General features: G+C 30.2%; 1 protein-coding gene across 24 annotated transcripts; it reads left to right on the top strand.

Annotated features, from left to right (window-relative positions):
- Window positions 1–1,219: 1,219 nt before the first annotated feature.
- On the top strand, window positions 1,220–21,714 carry LOC125250901 (M1-specific T cell receptor alpha chain-like). 24 transcript variants are annotated; one of them, XM_048163721.1, is made up of 5 exons: window positions 1,220–1,307; window positions 19,214–19,393; window positions 19,480–19,524; window positions 19,738–19,845; window positions 21,160–21,714. In XM_048163721.1, the coding sequence occupies exons 1-4, from the start codon at window positions 1,235–1,237 to the stop codon at window positions 19,842–19,844; spliced, it is 405 nt and encodes a 134-aa protein (XP_048019678.1). In that variant the 5' UTR covers window positions 1,220–1,234; the 3' UTR covers window position 19,845; window positions 21,160–21,714. The 24 variants fall into 24 exon arrangements, with proteins under 24 accessions (XP_048019678.1, XP_048019689.1, XP_048019672.1 ...); XM_048163732.1 differs by lacking the exon at window positions 1,220–1,307 and adding an exon at window positions 1,917–2,016; XM_048163715.1 differs by lacking the exon at window positions 1,220–1,307 and adding an exon at window positions 2,197–2,332.
- Window positions 21,715–22,005: the final 291 nt, after the last annotated feature.

Here is a 22,005-nt window from a genome sequence, read left to right as displayed (position 1 = left end):
GACACAAGTAAGATTACATTATCAATGACACTGAAAATGTCTATATCATATTCCAAATGTATTGAATTTACACAAAATTTACACTTAAATCCCAACCAGATTAACTTGATACAACAGAGTTATTTGGTCTTCATCAAAATGTAATCTTGGCATTACCCTGACACTTTTATTAGCACTAAATAAGCATTAAATATGAAACATTAGGACTATAAAGAGGGCCAAGTTTTTGTGTAGATAAAGTTTACTGTGTGACATCATCAGAATGGAAAGTAGTGTTTGGAGAAGGAACTAAACTGAGAGTTGAAACAAGTGAGTAAAAAATCAGCACTGATTGTAATCTAGCTAGATTTGACTTGTTATACTGTAATCTGTAGAGATATTTTAATTCCATACAGTATGTAAAAGAGCTGGAAGTCTTTAGTTTTTGGCACATAGTCAAAGGATGTGTGACTGTGAATAAGATTATCTTTGGGAAAGGAACCAAACTTGTTGTGGAGACGAGTAAGTAATGCATTTCTGACAGTCAACATGAACAAATACTAACATTTTAGAGGTCAGTTCAAACTCATGTCCAAAAAACACTTTTTTTTAATCTGTGTTTAACTTGTCATTCAAACAAAAGATCATGAATTCTTAAAATTTCACAAAAATACATTTGCTAATGGTTAGTTTTTTTAATCTAAATTATTGGCTAATCATTATCATTATCAGTTGCACTATTCGTTTCTTACAAAATTGTATAGTCATATCTAAAAATATAATATATTGACCCCCAAAATACGGGACCTCACTGGCCAAACATACTGTGGGTAAATGTACTGTACTGTAGCGATGTGTGAATAGAGGGAACGACAAGATCATATTTGGGATCGGCACCAGTCTCATTGTTACTTCAAGTAAGATATTTTGATTCAAAAGATAACATTGTTTTGTATAATAGAAAAAGTATGATCCGTAATATATTTCTTTTAAACCTAAAAAAATATGAAAGAGAACGGTTAATCATAAAAAAACAAAAATCCATAATTAAATTTCATAAATCAAAGTGCTTCCCAAATGCATACAGTATATTCAATAATTCAGTTTATTGGTGACTTTCACTTAAAAGTATACATATTTGAAAACCATACTATAAATTTTACAACTCTAAAGGTCATACCAGCTACAGTAACATTAAATATTAATATATTATACTATTATAATAGTCATGTATTGTGCTGCTTGTTTTCGCTATATGATCAATGACTGTGTGAATGATGGATATAAGATTTACTTTGGTGAAGGGACCAAAGTCATAGTACAGTCAAGTAAGTGAAGATTTTTACAAATTATACACTTAATTACTTCAATCAGTCAGTTAAGTTCATCAAATTTTCATATAAAAGGATGAATTCACTATCATGTGAATTATAGCCTGATTGAAATATGACACGAGTTTTTGCTTCACGCTCAATGTCTGTGTGAATAATAACGCCTACAGGATTTTCTTTGGTAAAGGAACAAAACTCATCATAGAAGCAAGTAAGTTCAGAGCACTGAAACTTAAATGTCATTGGGTAGTTTATTAATGCAAATAATCATAGTTATTGACAAAATTATACTGTCATTCTTCACAAAAACATTAATGGAGCTAATCATTCATGTTCATATTACTATTGCTAGTTAAATTATGATTAAACACCAGTTGTATAATTTTCAGTTGATCAAAAGATTCATAACTTCATTAAAATTATATTATGTTTCATGATAGCTACACGTTAAAATGATTTTGGTTTGTCAAATATGAAACTTCTGCTCCTGTTAATATAATTCTTATCAAAGGTAGCTTGCATTAATGCACAAACTGTATTGTTGAGAGTTTATGGAAAATTACAGTATTAAGTAAATATTTAACAAGTGTTCATACATGATAACTTATAGCAGACACAAGTTACTGTAGTGAGTGTATATGATGTGTGAATCAAGGATTTGGCCAGATGACATTTGGTTCTGGGACAAAATTAACTGTTAATTCAAGTGAGTTTTACCATTTTTCATTCTTTTACATTAATGTAAAAATAGTACTAAAGAAAATCATCACTCTTTAGCAGAAAAGTCTTTTAAAAGTGAAATAATATTACAAAACAAAAGTAATAAAAGCCCCAGTGTGATTACATCTGACAATGGTTGCTAAAGTACTTGCATTGATTTAATTTAATACATAAAATAATAATGAAAAAGCTCACAACACTCCAAACGAGGCTAGATGGTTTTTGTAATGGACCCAGCCCATGTGTGACTAATGCTCAAAAGATAGTCTTCGGGACGGGGACAATACTCACCGTAGACACAAGTAAGTTTGCATTGCTAAATGAATAAAAAGACATTATAGCAAGAAAAAGATCAATAATGATATGCAAAACTACTTGATGTTATAATCAGTCATGTTTTGTAATTAGTGTTATATAATTCATAATGTAGTTTTATAATTTATTTTCAGAAAGCAGCTTAATCACAGAACATTTTGATAAAATCTTATTTAAATTAAATGATTTAACATCCTCCTAAAAACAAACCATTTCCATTATTGAACTATAATTAAACACTCAACAAGTGTTTGTTCATCCTAAATGCTCATATACTTCAGTGAAACTCTTAGTGTTTGTATTGTTGGAATTTAGTTTTTCAATAGTGTCAGAATTTGAGTAAAGTTTTTAGTTCATGACAAATGATTGTGTGAATGTTGGGTATCAAATGTTCTTTGGAAAGGCGACCAAACTTGTCGTACAAACAAGTGAGTTTTATAGTCTTATCATCTTTTAGATTTTTGACGCCATTGAGTAGCTTTAAATATAATGTAGGGCTAAACTGGCTCCAAAATTCGAATTCGAACTAGTGTGTTCTTCTAAAGATGATAGACAGAAATGTTACACGATCAAGTCAGTAAGTTTTTGTAACTAAGTCTGTCCATGTGTGACTAGGAACGATAAAATAATCTTTGCAACAGGGACAGAGCTTATCATAGAAAACAGTAAGTTATCCTTTCAGTTTATTAAGTTTAAAACTTGCTATGTTCATTTATTTTAAAAATTTGTCTTCATATATCATTCCTCACAATACATAAACACTGGAAAGTAATGTTTGGAGAAGAAACTAAACTAACAGTAGAAACAAGTGATGTAAAAAGTACTGATTAATCTAGCTAGATTTGACTTGTTATACTGTAATCTGTAGAGAGATTTTAATTCCATACAGTATGTAAAAGAGCTGGAAGTCTTTAGTTTTTGGCACAGAGTCAAAGGGTGTGTGAATATGAATAAGATTATCTTTGGGAAAGGAACCAAACTTGTTGTGGAGACGAGTAAGTAATGCATTTCTGACAGTCAACATGAACAAATACTAACATTTTAGAGGTCAGTTCAAACTCATGTCCAAAAAACACCAAATCTGTGTTTTTACTTGTTTAAAATTGAACTCAGTCATTCAAACAAAAGATCATGTATTCTTAAAAGTTCACAAAAATGCGTTTGCTAATGGTTAGTTTTTTTATCTAAATTATATGCTTATCATTATCATATTTATTTGCACTGTTCTTTTCTTACACAATTTTATAGTCATATCTAAAAATAAAATATAATGAGCCCCAAACATGTACTGTGGGTAAATGTACTGTACTGTAGCGATGTGTGAATATTGGGAACAACAACATCATATTTGGGGTCGGCACCAGTCTCATTGTTACTTCAAGTAAGATATTTTGATTCAAAAGATAACATTGTTTTGTATAATAACAAATATGTTCCTTAACATATTTTATTTATACGTAAAAAAAGATGAAGAGAAAGGATCATTATAAAAAAACACCAAAAATCCATAATTAATATTTGCATAAATCAAAGTGCTTCCCAAATGCATACAGTATAAATTCAGTTTATTGGTGACTTTCACTTAAAAGTATACATATTTGAAAACCATACTATAAATTGTAGGACTCTAAAGGTCATATTAGCTACAGTAACATTAAATATTAATATATTATACTATTATAATAGTGTTTCATGTATTGTGCTGCTTGTTTTCGCTATATGGTCAATGACTGTGTGAATACTGGATTTAAGATTTTACTTTGGTGAAGGGACCAAAGTCATAGTACAGTCAAGTAAGTGAAGATTTTTACAAATTATACACTTAATTACTTCAATCAGTCAGTTAAGTTCATCAAATTTTCATATAAAAGGATGAATTCACTATCATGTGAATTATGGCCTGATAATATAAATATGAAATATGATACGAGTTTTTGCTTCACACTCAATGTCTGTGTGAATAATAATGCCTACAGGATTTTCTTTGGTAAAGGAACAAAACTCATCATAGAAGCAAGTAAGTTCAAAACACTGAAACTTAAATGTCATTGGGTAGTTTATTAATGCAAATAATCATAGTTATTGACAAAATGAACAAATACTAACATTTTAGAGGGCAGTTCAAACTCATGTCCAAAAAACACCAAATCTGTGTTTTTACTTGTTTAAAATTGAACTCAATCATTCAAACAAAAGATCAGGAATTCTTAAAAGTTCACAAAAATACATTTGCTAATGGTTAGTTTTTATCTAAATTATTGGCTAATCATTATCATAATCAGTTGCACTATTCGTTTCTTACAAAATTGTATAGTCATATCTAAAAATATAATATATTGACCCCCAAAAGATGGGACCTCACTGGCCAAACATACTGTGGGTAAATGTACTGTACTGTAGCGATGTGTGAAGAGTGGGTACAACAACATCATATTTGGGATCGGCACCAGTCTCGTTGTTACTTCAAGTAAGATATTTTGATTAATCAGATACAATAGTTCAGTATAATAATAAATATCATCCTTAACATATTTCTTTTAAACCTAAAAAGATGAAGAGTGCTTCCCAAATGCATATATTCAATAATTCAACAGTTTATTGGTGACTTTCACTTAAAAGTATACATATTTGAAAAGCATACTATAAATTGTACAACTATAAAAGTCATGCCAGCCACACTGAATATTAATATATTACACTATTATAACAGGGTTTAAAGTGATTCATGTATTGTGCTGCTTGTTTTCGCTATATGATCAATGACTGTGTGAATGATGGAGGATATAAGATTTACTTTGGTGAAGGGACCAAAGTCATAGTACAGTCAAGTAAGTGAAGATTTTTCCCAATTATATGGTTAATTACTTCATTTTATGCAGTTTGGTTGGATTAAAAAAAAAAAAAAGTTAATGCTAAATATTCAAAATCGATTTAAGTACAGTCAAAAATGCACTATGAAATATACACCAAACAAGAGGTTGGCTACAGTTGTATTCTGGGTAAATGTACCATACTGTACTAATGTGTGAATGCTGGCTACGGAAACATCGTATTTGGAAAAGGCACCAGACTAACAGTTGATTCAAGTAAGTTTGCTCCTACTTACAGTAAACTAAGAAAAAGTGGTGCAGTCATTTTAAAACTAAAAGTTTGTCAATTCTGATATTTTCATCAAACTAGTCAAAGTACTTAATTGTTAGAAGCCATTTTGTATTATTACTATCTGATTTTGATATATTTAGCTGAAACTTTTGTTTCACATAAAAAATAAGAATCTTTTATATGAATTTAAACCATAACTGCCTCCATGTATTGCTGACTTTAGAGAAATACAATACACAAAGAGCATTTACATCCTGATAAGTCTGTATAATAATAGGTAACTGTATATTGTGATATAGATTATATAAATAGCTTCCAAATGATTCCAATCAACATTTAATGCTACAATATGTTATCGTAGGTTATGCTTTTCAAATGTGTATACTTTTAAGTGAAAGTCACCAATAAACTGTTGAATTAGATTCCAAATAAACAAATAAATGCCCTTAATGTTGGGCTTCAACGTGAGGAGAGTATAGGCACCATGTTTACGTGGTCAAATGCACCATTGTGTGACTCAAGGAATTAACAAAATCATTTTTGGAAAAGGCACTCAACTCACTGTGCTTTCAAGTAAGTGTAGATAAAGATTGCTTTTTTAATTTATATTTTTTAAAACTGTTCCCATTATTTTCTCATTATTAATGAGTATTATAGATTTAATATTCCTATGGCGCTAAATTGCACTGGGGAGAATTGCCGAAAAGAATTGTGATGTTACTGGAGTAGTCTAAAATGTAATAGTTGTACACAGTTAACATGGCCTTTTATGTGATCACTTATAAGTATATTAGGTCAAGATGTAACTTCAACAATAATAGCCATTTATTGTTGTACATCCAAACAATATCAATACAATATTTGGAAAAATATCTGATACTTAACAGATAAATTATAGTATTATTTCTAAATTAGATTTTAGGTGATAACTTGCATCCCAATTGGTGATTATATGTTGAGCAGCAGTTATGTGTTCATGATCAACAACTGTGTGACTCAAAGCGGATTCAAATTTATATTTGGAAAAGGCACTAAACTAACTGTGTTTTCAAGTAAGTGTGGCTCACTTCTCTCAAATATCACATACTTTTTTAATGAAATATGCACCACTTTTGATTAGAACAATAAATCAACAGTTAATCTCCTAATCTTCTTAAAAAGATGTAAAGATATTAAATCCGGGAATTAGTACTTCATTTTTCTTGTAATATCATACTTAATTCCCAGATAAATACATTCAAAACCTTCATCTTGTTGTAAACTTTAGGAACAACAACTATTCTTTTGTCTTAGAAACATCACAGTTAAAAACAGATTTTATTCTACCCTGATATAAACATCGATATAAATGGATGTCGTTCCTTCTTTAAAGTTTTCACACTGCATCTTATTAAAGAGAGATTGTGACAGAATATCTTGCAGTGCTTTTGTTATCAGGATATTGATAGTTTTTAGTATATGGCCAATGGCTGTTTGAATGCTGGACAAAAACTTTTCTTTGGCAAAGGAACAAAACTTCTTGTACAAACCAGTAAGTTGTACTTTAATCTTTGTATGAATGCTTGAATGCTATTATTGAAACTAAATTGATAAACTGATTAAAAGAATTGTGATCTTACTGTAGTAGTCTAAAATGTAATAGTTGCACACAGTCAATTTGGTCTTTTATGTGATCACTTCCAAATATATCAGGGCAAGATGTCAAGTTTGAACATATAAATGACTTTTGTGCGACTTGTGACACCTTATTATGGATAATAGTTATACCATGATATACTGATGGTAATCATTCCTCAAAAATACGTTTATGATAGTAAAAGAAAAAATACCAGAGTTGGGGTACTCTGACATTATAGACTCCACAATTTTAACGATTATAGTCGAATCTACATCATGTGTAACATGAAAGAAAAATAAGTAACATAAAATTAAGAAAACAAGACATTAATAAACATCTCTCACTCAAACTGGATTGGTTAAGGGCTTCGACTCGACCCGTGCTTGACATGGTGGACTCAGGCCCAACACTAAAAATACCCTCAATTTTGTGTTAAAATTGGAACAACAATCAACTATTTAGGTTTTACGATGAATCTTCATTCTATTGTCTCTATGTTGTTCAACACCATCAGGATGTTGATGCTTTTTTTATACGTGATGAATGACTGTGTGAATGATCAGATGAGAATATTATTTGGCAAAGGAACAAAACTCATTGTACAGTCAAGTAAGTTACAACATCCAATATTCATACCAATATTTCTTTAAAATTGCTAGTTATCTCATATTTATGTTATAGAAAAGCAAATAATGTAATGTGGAGGTATTTCTGATAATACTGCTAGTAAACACAACTGATGTATTGGCAAAAAAAACAAATACAAACAAAATACAGTCTGTATTTTTGTTTATTTGTAGAAACTAATATCTCAAAAATGAGTTTAATATAAATGTATCCAGCGTACCACAGTCCATATTGGACTGAGAATAAATGTAAAACCACCAAAAACATGCTGTCAACATAATTTCAAAGAACGCAACTCAACAGAATTTCTTTAGATTTGTCTAAAGCTTCATATCAGAAATGAATAATATCTAAAAAAATGAGTTTAATATAAAATGTATCCAGCGTACAACAGTTCCACATTGGACTGAGAATAAATGTACTGAGCTTTACTGATGTGTGAATCCTGGGGGCAACAAGATCATATTTGGGACGGGCACCAAACTAACAATTACTTCAAGTGAGTTCATTTTTCAAATGATCATAACACCATATTCTTATAGGGAGTTTATTTGGTGTTTAATGGCGGGTATTGCTTAAAAATGTTAATTTAGATATTTTAAAATTGAATATAATAGAACGTAATTATAGATGAGAGTAATATTAGAAGTTCACATGACTTGATCTGTTTAGTCTTAGATGAGTGTTATATTTTATTCACTTATAGCTCTCATTATGATCTGTAATCAGTCAGATATCACAAAATAATCACAGGATAATATGAACATCTGTTTGCCAACATTCAGACAAAACATGCAAAGAATGATATTTTTACTATGTATCCTGTAACAAAATATGTTTTTAATACGTGTAATTATTAGTTTAAAGGTGTTTAATACTTGATAGTCTAGTATTGCATCATAAATACCAAAAACAAACACTGCTGAGCAAATTTAGTTCTAATTGTTAGATTCATGATAATAATAGCAAAATATTTCTCATTTATGATAAGTTTAAAAGTCTGCGCTTTATAGTTATTTTTAAAGACTGAAAGACACAGTCCATGTACACATGTTGGTTTTTGGTATACAGTCGATAGCTGTGTGAATAATCAATTTAAGATGATCTTTGGCAAGGGGACCAAACTTACAGTACAAGCAAGTAAGTTTTATCTCTAAAATTCAAATAATAATATAAAAACTGCTGCAAAAAAACTAATTTATGTAACATCACCAATAATAGCCATTTATTGTAGTACATCCAATATCAATATTTGGAATAAAGCTCACATTTAACTCATAAGTTAGTTAAATTATTTCTAAATTAGATTTTAGATGATAATCCAATTGAAGAAATGCAAACATCTTCATTTTGAGCAGCAGTTATGTGTTCATGGTCAACAGCTGTGTGACTCAAAGCGGATACAAAATTATATTTGGAAAAGGCACTAAACTAACTGTGTTTTCAAGTAAGTGTGGCTCACTTCTCTCAAATATCACATACTTGTAAATGAAATGCACTTTTTATGATTAGAACAATAAATCAACAGTAATCTCATAATCTTTTTAAAAAGATGCAAAAGTATTTATCCAAGAATTAGTACTTCATTTTTCTTGTAATATCATAATTCCCAGATAAATGCATTCAAAACCTTCATCTTCTTGTAAACTTTAGGAACAACAACTATTCTTTTGTCTTAGAAACGTAAGTGTTAAAAACAGATTTTATTCTACCCTGATATAAACATTGATATTAATGGATGTCATTCCTTCTTTAAAGTTTTCACACTGCATCTTATTAAAGAGAGATTGTGACAGAATATCTTGCAGTGCTTTTGTTATCAGGATATTGATAGTTTTTAGTATATGGCCAATGGCTGTGTGAATCTTGGACAAAAACTTATCTTTGGCAAAGGAGCAAAACTCATTGTACAGTCAAGTAAGTTACAACATCCAACATTCATACCAAAATCTCACTTTATGCATAAAATGTTTATTTAAAAATGCTAGTTAACTCATATTTATGTTATAGAAAAGCAAATAATGTAATAGTTTTTTTTTTTTAAATAAAACTGCTAGTAAACACAACTAATGTATTGACATATTGACAACTAATTGTCAATAAAAAATTGACGATAAAAAAAATACAAACAAAAACCACCAAAAAACATGCTGTCAACATAATTTTCAAAGAACGCAACTCAACAGAATTTTATTAGATTTGTCTAAAGCTTCAGACTGTATTTTTGATTATTTGTAGAAACTAATATCTCAAAAATTAGTTTAATATAAAAGTATCCAGCGTACAACGGTCCATATTGGACTAAGAATAAATGTGCTGTGCTTTACTGATGTGTGAATCCTGGAGGCTACAAAATCATATTTGGGACGGGCACCAAACTAACAATTACTTCAAGTGAGTTCATTTTTCAAATGATCATAACACCATATTCTTATAGGGAGTTTATTTGGCGTTTAATCACTTATATACAATGTTAATTTAAATATTTTAAAATTGAATATAATAGTATGTAATTATAAGGATAGTAGGTATAATAATAGAAGTTCACATGACTTTAAATTAGTATAGTGTTAAATGAGTGTTATATTTTATTCACTTATAGCTCTCAAAATTATCTGTAATCAGTCAGATATCACAAAATAATCACAGGATAATATGAACATCTGTTTGCCAACATTCAGACAAAACATGCAAAGAATTATACTTTTATCCTGTAACAAAATATGTTTTTAATACGTGTAATATATTATTAGTTCAAAGATGTTTAATAATTGATTGTCTGGTAGTTTGATTGCATCATAAATACCAAAACAATCAGTTTTTTAAAGACTGAAACACACAGTCCATGTACACATGTTGGTTTTTGGTATACAGTCGATAGCTGTGTGAATAATCAATATAAGATGATCTTTGGCAAGGGGACCAAACTTACAGTACAAGCAAGTAAGTTTTTTTTCTCAAAACTTCTAATAATAATATTAAAGTGTAAAAAGCTAGTAATTACGATTTCCATCATCTTAACTGTAATACAAATCTTTGGGATCATAAATTTCTGTAACATCAACAATAATAGCCATTTATATTACATCCAAACAACATCAAACAATCGTTTTAATAAAGCTGACATTTAACTGATAAATTAGATTATTCCTAAATTAGATTTTAGATGATAATCCAATTGAAGAAATGCAAACATCTTCATGTTGAGCAGCAGTTATGTGTTCATGGTCAACAGCTGTGTGAATCAAGGCGGATACAAACTTATATTTGGAAAAGGCACTAAACTAACTGTGTTTTCAAGTAAGTGTGGCTCACTTCTCTCAAATATCACTTACTTTTTAATGAAATATGCACTTTTTATGATTAGAACAATAAATCAATAGTAATCTCATAATCTTTTTAAAAAAGATGTAAAGGTATGCTTAATTAATATCATACTTAATTACATTCAAAACCTTCATCTTGTTGTAAACTTTAGGAACAACAACTATTCTTTTGTTGTGGAAACATAACAGTTAAAAATAGATTTTATTCTACCCTGATATAAACATTGATATAAATGGATGTCGTTCCTTCTTTAAAGTTTTCACACTGCATCTTATTAAAGAGAGATTGTGACAGAATATCTTGCAGTGCTTTTGTTATCAGGATATTGATAGTTTTTAGTATATGGCCAATGGCTGTGTGTATGCTGGACAAAAACTTTTCTTTGGCAATGGAACAAAACTCATTGTACAAACCAGTAAGTTGTACTTTAATCTTAGTGTTGAATTTATTCTCTGATAAACCCATCATTTCATCAACCAACCGTGACTATGATTGTATTGTAAAAGAATCATCAAAATGCAGTACAATAGATTTATGATATAAACTATCAAACAGTTCTGTTCAATGATGTTGGACTTTGGCATAACTAACCCAAAAGAGTAAACTGACAAAATAATGTAAAAGGATAAAAGTGCCAAACAAAACCATTGTGTGAATTCTGGGTTCAACAACAGAGTCATATTTTAGGCACCAAAATAATAATACATTCCAGTAAGTCCTGATCTTTATATAGATATATTCAGTATGTATATATTTGTCAGGCACATTAAAAGATGGCTGCTTTCAATGTTTTAAATCTATGCAATTATTAATTTGACTCACATTACTGAGTTGCTTTAACATCAAAACGAACACTGAAGTTTTGACTCGCCGTTTATTGAAGTATTTATAACACTGACAGTCACTGTGTGAATGACAACACTGGCAAAATGTTATTTGCGAAGGGAACTCACTTATTTGTACAGACCAGTAAGTAAAACCTTACTTTCATTTGGAAATAATTCATCGTAACCTCAGATTCAAAAAACTAAATAAGGAAATCAAGTCATTTAATAAAGAAAGATGATGAGCTTTAAACAGAATAGATTTATCATGTAAACTATCAAACAGTTCTGTTCAGTGATGTTGGACTTTGGCGTAACTAAACAAAAAAACGGACAAATATGAAGGCCTTGAGTAGAAAGGATAAAAGTGCAAGACAAAACCATTGTGTGAATACTGGGTTCAGCAACAAACTCATATTTGGGGCAGGCACCAAAATAATCATAAATTCCAGTAAGTTTTATCTTTTTTTTCCCACTAATTGTTCAGTATATTCAGTATGTATACATTTGTCAGGCATATTGAAAGATGGCCGCTCTAAAAATGCAGACAGCTTTAAACAGACAGAAGTGTATATATATCTAAGGTACTTTATAGGAATGTATATTTATATCAAACTTACACTTGTGCTACCAGTCCATCATTTTTTTCATCAGTGTAAAATCCTTTTAATGTAGAAGAAAATCATTCTAGTTAAGTTGATGTTGAATCTAACATGACGGAGGATGTGTCTGCTGCTTATGGAAGTTATGATCACACTAATAACCACTGTGTGAATAGCAATAATGACAAAATAATATTTGGAAAGGGGACACAACTCTATGTACAAGCAAGTGAGTAAAACTGATTAATATTATAATATATGATACTAATAATAACATATTATTTTCATAGGATTTGTTATCTAAGTCATGAGTAGTGACATTTAATATTAAATTGACTGTACCATCAAATATAAGACATTTTCAGAAGATGTTTAAAACCCACTTCATCTATAGATATTGGTGTTTAATTAATCAAATTATTGATATTTTATAATATCATTTTATGGCAAGTTATACCATGATATACTGATGGTAATCATTCCTTAAAAATTCTAAGGGCTTCAGCTCGACCCGTACTCGACATGATGGACTCGGGCCCAACACTAAAAATACCCTCAATTTTGTGTTAAAATTGGAACAACAACCAACTATTTAGGTTTTACGATGAATCTTCATTCCATTGTTGTAAAATCTTCTCTATGTGGTTCAGTAACATCAGGATGTTGATAGTTTTTTATACGTGATGAATGACTGTGTGAATGATCAAGTTAGAATATCATTTGGCAAAGGAACAAAACTCATTGTACAGTCAAGTAAGTTACAACATCCAATATTCATACATTTAATATTTAATTTTATGCTTAAAATGTTTATTTAAAAATGCTATTTATCTCATATTTATGTTATAGAAAAGCAAATAATGTAATGTAGAGGTATTTCTGATTTTGATTATGCAAAACAAACAAACAAACAACAAACAAAAACCACCAAAAACATGCTGTCAACAATTTTCAAAGAACGCAACTCAACAGAATTTCATTAGATTTGTCTAAAGCTTCATATCAGAAATGAATAATATCTCAAAAATGAGTTTAATATAAAAGTATCCAGCATACAACAGTCCATATTGGACTGAGAATAAATGTACTGAGCTTTACTGATGTGTGAATCCTGGAGTCAACAAGATCATATTTGGGACGGGCACCAAACTAACAATTACTTCAAGTGAGTTCATTTTTCAAATGATCATAAGACCATATTCTTATAGGGAGTTTATTTGGTGTTTAAACGCTAGTATTGCTTGTAACATAATATATATATATATATATATATATATATATATATATATATATATATATATATATATATATATATATATATATATATATATATATATATACTTGTAATGTATTATGAGTTCAATGATGTTTAATACTTGATAGTCAAGTCTAGTAGCTTGATTTAATTATAAATACCACTTGCACAAAAACAATCAGTTTTTTAAAGACTGAAACACACAGTCCATGTACACATGTTGGTTTTTGGTATACAGTCGATAGCTGTGTGAATAATCAATATAAGATGATCTTTGGCAAGGGGACCAAACTTACAGTACAAGCAAGTAAGTTTTATCTCTAAAATTCAAAAAAATCACTTAACCATAATACAAATCATCAATTTATGTAACATCAACAATAATAGCCATTTATTGTAGTACATCCAAACAACATCAAACAATCGTTTTAATAAAGCTGACATGTAACTGATAAATGTATTATTATTTCTTAATTAGATTTTAGATGAAAATAACTTTTATCAGTTCGAAGAAATGCAAACATCTTCATGTTGAGCAGCAGTTATGTGTTCATGGTCAACAGCTGTGTGAACTCAAGGCGAATACAAAACTTATATTTGGAAAAGGCACTAAACTAACTGTGTTTTCAAGTAAGTGTGGCTCACTTCTCTCAAATATCACTTACTTTTTAATGAAATAAGCACTTTTTATGATTAGAACAATAGTAATCTCATGATATTTTTAAAAAAGATGTAAAAGTATTTATCCTTTATGAATATCATACTTAATTCCCAGATAAATGCATTCAAAACTGACCACTTGTTGTAAACTTTAGGAACAACAACTATTCTTTTGTCTTAGAAACATAACAGTTAAAAACAGATTTTATTCTACCCTGATATAAACATTGATATTAATGGATGTCGTTCCTTCTTTAAAGTTTTCACACTGCATCTTATTAAAGAGAGATTGTGGACAGAATATCTTGCAGTGCTTTTGTTATCAGGATATTGATAGTTTTTAGTATATGGCCAATGACTGTGTGAATGTTGGACAAAAACTTATCTTTGGCAAAGGAGCAAAACTCATTGTACAGTCAAGTAAGTTGTACTTTAATCTTAGTATTGAATTTATTCTGCGATAAACCCATCATTTCATCAACCAACTTTGATTGTATTGTAAATGTAGAATTACCTTTGTCAAAATGCATTATGAATAGATTTATGATATAAACTATCAAACAATTATCTTCAGTGATGTTTGGCATAACTAAACCAAAAAAAAAAAAAAGTAAACTGACAAATATATAAGGGAAAAAAGTATAAAAAAAAACCATTGTGTGAATTCAGCAACAAAGCAGGCACCAAAATAATACATTTGTGCTACCAGTCCGTAAACATAAATGTGTTTTATTATTATTCATTATAAATCCCCTTAATGTAGAAGAAAATCATTCTAGTTAAGTTGACCGTTGAATCTAACATGGTTGGAGGATGTTGTCTGCTGCTTATTGGAAGGTTATGATCACACTAATAACCACTGTGTGAATAACAATAATTGACAAAATAATATTTGGGAAAGGGGACACAAACTCTATGTAGAAGCAAGTGAGTAAAAACCTTTAAATATTGCAATATACTGTATAATAATAATAGCATATTATTTTCATAGGATTTGGTATCTAATCTGGTATCTAATCTAAAAGTCACAATTTAATATTAAATTTACTGTACCAAAGTTTTCAGATGATGTTTTTAAAAGCCCACTTCATCCGACATACTTTAGTTATGAATCTAATTAATAATAGAATTTACTATAATGTCAAATTACCAAACTCATGTCTTTATACCTGTCAAAGGAAAGAGTTTCCTGTGTATTTCTGTGTTGGTGTTTGTAATTGTGTGACTCAAAATACAGACAAACTGATATTTGGGCAAGGGACTCGGCTCAGTGTGTTATCGAGTAAGTTATGGATTCAATTATTTACAGTTTTATGTAACTGATATTACACAAGTTCTTTTCACTAATCCACCGATAGGACAGGTATAGTCGTACAGGCCTTACATGAGATTTTCACAGCTTGTTTTATTTAATGTCATTTATTTATTCAAATTAAATCTATGCAATTATTAATTTCACACACATATTTTAATTGCATTACTGAGTTGCTTTAACATCAAAACGAACACTGAAGTTTTGACTCGCCGTTTATTGAAGTATTTATAACACTGACAGTCACTGTGTGAATGACAACTCTGGCAGAATTTTATTTGCGAAGGGAACTCAATTGTTTGTACAGACCAGTAAGTAAAACCTTACTTTCATTTGGAAATAATTCATCGTAACCTCAGATTAAAAAAAAACTAAATTAGGAAATCAAGTCATTTAATAAAGAAAGACTAGGCCTATCTGCTAGTTCAAATAAACCGAATAAATTTCAAAGTTGCACCTGTGCCACGAGTCCATAAAAATGAAAAATCATTATAGTTAATGTTGAATCTAACATGTTGGAGGATATCTCTGCTATATGGAGGTTATGATTACACTAATAACCACTGTGTGAATAACAATATTGACAAAATAATATTTGGGAAGGGGACACAACTCTATGTTGAAGCAAGTGAGTAAAACCATTTTAATATTATAATATATAATAATGAAATGTTATTTTCATAGGATTTGGTATTTAATTTTAGAGTCACGAGTAGTGAAATTTAATATTTAATTTACTGTACCTCCAAATATCACAAGTTTTCAGAAAATGTTTTACACCCACTTCATCCACAGACATTAGTGTTTAATTAATCTAATTATTAATAGAATGTACAGTAATGTCAAATTACAAAACTTGTTATTACTGTCAAAGGAAAGTGTTTCCTGTGTATTTCTGTGTGGGTGTTTGTAATTGTGTGACTCAAAATGCAAACAAACTGATATTTGGGCAAGGGACTCGCCTCAGTGTGTTATCGAGTAAGTTATGGATTCAGTTATTTTTTTGCAACTACGTACATCTCAACTTATTCTACTAACCCAAACCCTGACACCTTACCCTAAACGAACAGTCTACTAAGGGTCTACAGTCTACTAATACTCTGAGAGTTAGTTGACATATAGTTGCAAAGTTATTTTGTCTAAATGTCTAAAATGGACCATCAAAATAAAGTGTAACCCTAAGCGACTCTAACATTACAACGAACACTGAAATTTTGACTCGCCGTTTATTGAAGTATTTATAACGCTGACAGTCACTGTGTGAATGACAACCTCGGCAGAATTTTATTTGCGAAGGGAACTCACTTATTTGTACAGACCAGTAAGTAAAACCTTACTTTCGTTTGGAAATAATTCATCTGAACATCGGGAAATCGAGTCGTTTAATAAAGAAAGACGATGAGCTTTAAAGTCCAAACAAATATGTAATCATGTTTAAAGATTTTAACATCAGATATTTATACTTAAATAACATTTAGGTACAAATCAGTAGTATATATCTTTAATTTAAAGATAACTGTCGAAATTGGGAAAAATATGTCCATACTTTATGATCCATATCTCTTTCTTATAGATCACATTGGAAATTTGTAATTACTTTGTTTATCTTATGTTTTATGTAGTATACATTAGGTACCATCCAAATGGTTTTTGTACTGATATATCGATCAGTGTGACTTCTAGCGTTAAAATAGTCTTCGGAGGAGGGACAAAATTAACAGTACAATCAAGTAAGAGAATAATCTCTTTTAATCAAAGAACTCTGATAATGTCGTGTAACTGTCTCGATTGATTGGGTATTTCAAAATAGAGTTCGATAAAGTACACAAAGAGAGTGTTGACTTTACTTGCACATTCATATTGCTATATTTGCAAGATCACTACTTAAAACAACATTTTAACATAATCTGAACACACAAACATACTTCAGCTTTTGAATGAACAGCAATGAATGTTTTACCAAGTAACCATTGGTCTTAAGTATTTTTCATAAATTCAGTCATTCATGTGGCGAAATAGCTAAATTGAGAAATTGAAATACAAATTGTAATCAGTTAGATGCACATTTGACAGCCTAGATTAACCAACATGTATTCATTTTCAGTAATAATTCACTTTCTAATAAGTCTTAATGGCACATATTCAACTAGTGCTATATGTAACATTGCAGGTTATATTCAATTTCTTTTTGTTTTGCGCTGCTGAATGGATATACTGTACAAACACCTTTTGAGTTGGTTAATGTGATAAGCGTCTAAAAAAGACTGTCAAGTTTTATTTGTATTAAACAAAACTTGATATTGATATTGTTTTGATTTTGTTAGGAATTATAGTACTTACAGTATAGGACATTACGCATGTGTCGTTTTGGCCACATGTATGGGATTATTATATGTGTGCCAATCATTGTGTGACTAACACTGCTAACAAAATCATATTTGGCAAAGGGACACACTTATCTGTGCACTCAAGTAAGTTACAACATATGAATGAGAATCTATATTATAATATATCTTTTTATAATAATTTGACTTTCAATGCTATATGCAAAACAAAAAAGAATGGCATGGATTTTCCAATTTAAACAAGTGATACCTTTAAATTACATTTATTTGAGTTTAAGATTCTAATAATAAAAACTTCTAAATTTGAAATAGTAGCAGGAAATGTAATCGTTACCCATTACAGCAAAGAAATCCTAAAGAAATACACTCAAAATCCTTAAAAGCAATGTAGAGTTCACGTCTGTAATTGTTTATTAATTGCAGTTATAAATAAACCATTATGAACTAGGCAAATTGTGTTGATGTAATTAAAAGCTTTCTACATCTCGGCATAACTGCCAGAAGCAGTGTATTACCCAGACTAGATCATGTCAGTAAGAGTTTGGGTCTTGAATAAGATTCAAGTTTCCATGTTTAAGTTGATTTATGTTGGCTGTACGATCATTGTGGTATAAATTCAACTAACACGAAGCTAATAAATATAGAGTCTCCATTAGTGAATAGAGACGAATGATAACTTATGGGTTTTCCCATACATTGTGTTTTATTGCTACTGTGACATTTACATTTCATTTTATAAAAAACTAGTGGTTTACTCTGGAAAACAACTAAACTTTGACACTGAAAGTCTGAATGAGTTTTTGAGATGAGGTATCAGCCTGTGGGCCTAGAAAAATCAGTTGGTACTATTGAAGTAGGGTAAGAATTTGTCATATTATCAATATTTTAAATGTTAAGTAAAAGGACTTCGGACTCAATGATTTGAGGCAAATATACTATTCTGTTCTATATTCTATTCATTCAAGTTATTTTCGACAATAAGACTTTTTTTCCATTTTAATTTGAAATGTCTGTCTGGGAAAAAAAAAAATTCAATCTTTATTGACAGTGAATGTACTTTTGAATCCATTTAAGCTGCCATGAAAGCTAATTACATATGACAAAATGTAATTAGCTCATTTTTGTCTGCATTAAACACATACACTTTATGTTTATGAAACTAATGTGTTCGGATTTTTTTTCTTATATTTTTACAGACGAGCCAAAAGAACCAGACTACTACAAACTTGGAGAATCATGTCTGGCAACTGACTTCACGAACCATTCAGAAGTAAAATTCGGCAGTGTTACACCAGTGCGATATACAGGCAAAACGTATGAAAAGTTCTACAGCAGCTTTGCCTTTAAAGTTGGAGAGGATGCCTGCGATGAAAAAGGTAGGAATTATCACATTCAATTAAAAAAAAATTCCTTAATTCCTAAAATGGTTGCATTAGATTAATCTGCTTTATTCCACATTTAGATGGCTGTAAAGGTGGATCATCCGGTCAAAGTGATATGGAATTCGGTAAGTGTTTTCCATTTTAATTGCACATTTATAGTCTGCTGTACATACATTACAATAACTACACTCCCATAGATTTCAGATTGTGAGGCTATAGCATTTAAAATAAACAAACAAATTTGAAAAACTGGTGCTGGATCGTACTGCATACATGCTTGGTTGTGCAAAATACATGGTAAACCCTATAGATGTACTAATTGTATTTCATTTCCGCAGATGAAAAAATCAACTTCATGTCACTGGGGCTCTTTTGGCTAAGAATTCTCCTTCTGAAGACTGTTGTGTTCAACATCCTGATGACTTTCAAAGCGTGGATGAGCTAACGTGAGTGAAGATGTTATATCTTGTGACAATGGGTCTCATTCACTAACTGCGTGTTCACATATTTGTTCGTAAAAACATTTGCAGTTGCACTTATAAGTTTAGGATAACATTTAGAACTAAATGAAACCACACATACAAAAAAAGGAAGAGGCTATTTGCAATAAGTGCAAATAGCAATAGATGCTATTTACACTGTGTAAATAGCAACTAAAAGTATTTTCTTTGCACTACGTGCAAATAATGTTAAATGCTATTTACACTAAGTGAAAATAGTATTTTCGGTAACATTTTATTTTGCAGTGCTGTAGTTACACATTACCACATGTACTTACTATAGTAATAACTGTAAATTATGCATAATTATGAGTAACTAACCCTAAACCAACCCCTAACTGTAATTCTATAGTAAGTGCATGTAGTTAATTAATAGTACTCAGTACTTATGAGTAATTACAATGTAACTACAGCACTGTAAAATAAAGTGTAACCGAATTTTCTTTGCACTGTATAAATAGTTGTTAGATACTATTTATACAGATTGCACCTCAGTGGTATTGTAGTATATTATAAAATAGTATGCAATAATAACAACATATTCAGTGTATATGATTATAATTATTAAAATCATAAATAGATGCCATCTTATTGGGACATTACTTGTCCCTGTCTCTGACCCTACCAGATAAACACTTTATTCCCATTATTAAATACCCGTTTTGCATTTTATTTACACTTTTCAATTATTTTTTATTTAAAATCAACACTTCTCCGAGCTTATATGTGATTGGCAAAAAGGAGAAGAATGAGTTCGGGAAAAGGCGGATTCAAACTCGCGTCAATCGCGCTAAAAGCTAACGCTACTAGCCTTATTCTCCACATAACTGCTCATGTTTTCAGCAGGATTTCTTTTGTAATTTTGTCTGGCTCAATCAGACAATAGTGGGCGGAGTTAGTGTAAATAGCCTCTGCCAACAAGGCATGGCTGTTTGCACTTGATGTAAATAGACACTCCAAAAAAAAAAAAAAAGTAGTCCTGGCAGACTAAATTTTAATAAAATGTTGCGAAAACTGGGATAGGTTCTAAAATTTAAGTCAAACACAGTCTAGATCTTCATAAAAGGTATTTGAGTATCAACTGGTTGTGAATGGCACACTGGGATTTACTCGAAGATCTTGCTGCACATGCTCAAACATACAGTAAGTATGCAACTTGTAATCATTAGTGAATGAGACCCAATGTTTCATTAGCAAACTCTACAAAATATGTGCGGTTTTGTTTGAAGAATTACAATTTGTCTATTATTTGTCTTTCAGGTCTCACAAATCCAACAGTCGTTCTTCATCGGTTGGATTTATCACAGTTCCTTCACCGAAGACAGAAAAAGTTCACATTTGACCACATTCGAGAGCCGTTAGATATGCACCGTTGTTGTTAAATGTTGATCAAGGGATTATGTAACCTCCCTCAGTTATGCTATAGTGCTTATGGTTTTAAGAATAATATACTGTATACACATTTGAATGTAATGTGTTTATATGCTTTTACTGTATAATATGGGCTCAACTATTCTAGGTTAGGATACAATAGAAGTGTATGCCGCTATTTAGTCGTTTCTAATTTAGCAACTTAGACTTAGTTCATGTTTAATTTCTTCTTTAATTTCTATGTTTATTACCAATATTTTGTAAAACTTATTTTTAAATGACTTTGAAGCTGAAGAATTCTGTCTATATAGCTTTCATTTTTTGCAACATATTATTTACATCCACAATTAAGTTGAATTGTGCTTCCTTCTACAATGGCAAACTTTCAGTTAGTAATGACTGTATTGTGCAAATCATATAAAAATAAAATGCATAAATGATCAACTCTGCGGTTCTGTGTATTATAAGCACACAAAATCCAACCAGATTAAAATCTATATGTATACTTAAAGGGATAGTTCAGCCATAAATGAAAATTCTGTCATCATTTACTCACCCTGAAGTTGATCCAAACCTGTATGAATTTCTTTCTTCTGCTGAATGCAAAAGTAGATCTTTTGAAGAACCAAACAGTTGATGGTAGCCATAGACTTCCATAGTATGGAAAAAATACTATGGAAGTCAATGGTTTGGTTACCGACATGTTAGGGTCATACATGTTTGGAACAACTTGAG

Source organism: Megalobrama amblycephala, linkage group LG17, assembly GCF_018812025.1.
Source record: "Megalobrama amblycephala isolate DHTTF-2021 linkage group LG17, ASM1881202v1, whole genome shotgun sequence".
Taxonomy (NCBI): domain Eukaryota; kingdom Metazoa; phylum Chordata; class Actinopteri; order Cypriniformes; family Xenocyprididae; genus Megalobrama; species Megalobrama amblycephala.
This window is presented reverse-complemented; position numbering and strand designations above follow the sequence as displayed.

Coding starts and splice junctions, on each gene's coding strand:
- LOC125250901 (XM_048163711.1), top strand. CDS start 14,186: ATGAAAATAACTTTTATCAGTTCGAAGAAATGCAAACATCTTCATGTT. Junction 19,394..19,479: donor GGATGCCTGCGATGAAAAAG/GTAGGAATTATC, acceptor TTCCACATTTAG/ATGGCTGTAAAGGTGGATCA. Junction 19,525..19,737: donor TCAAAGTGATATGGAATTCG/GTAAGTGTTTTC, acceptor TCATTTCCGCAG/ATGAAAAAATCAACTTCATG.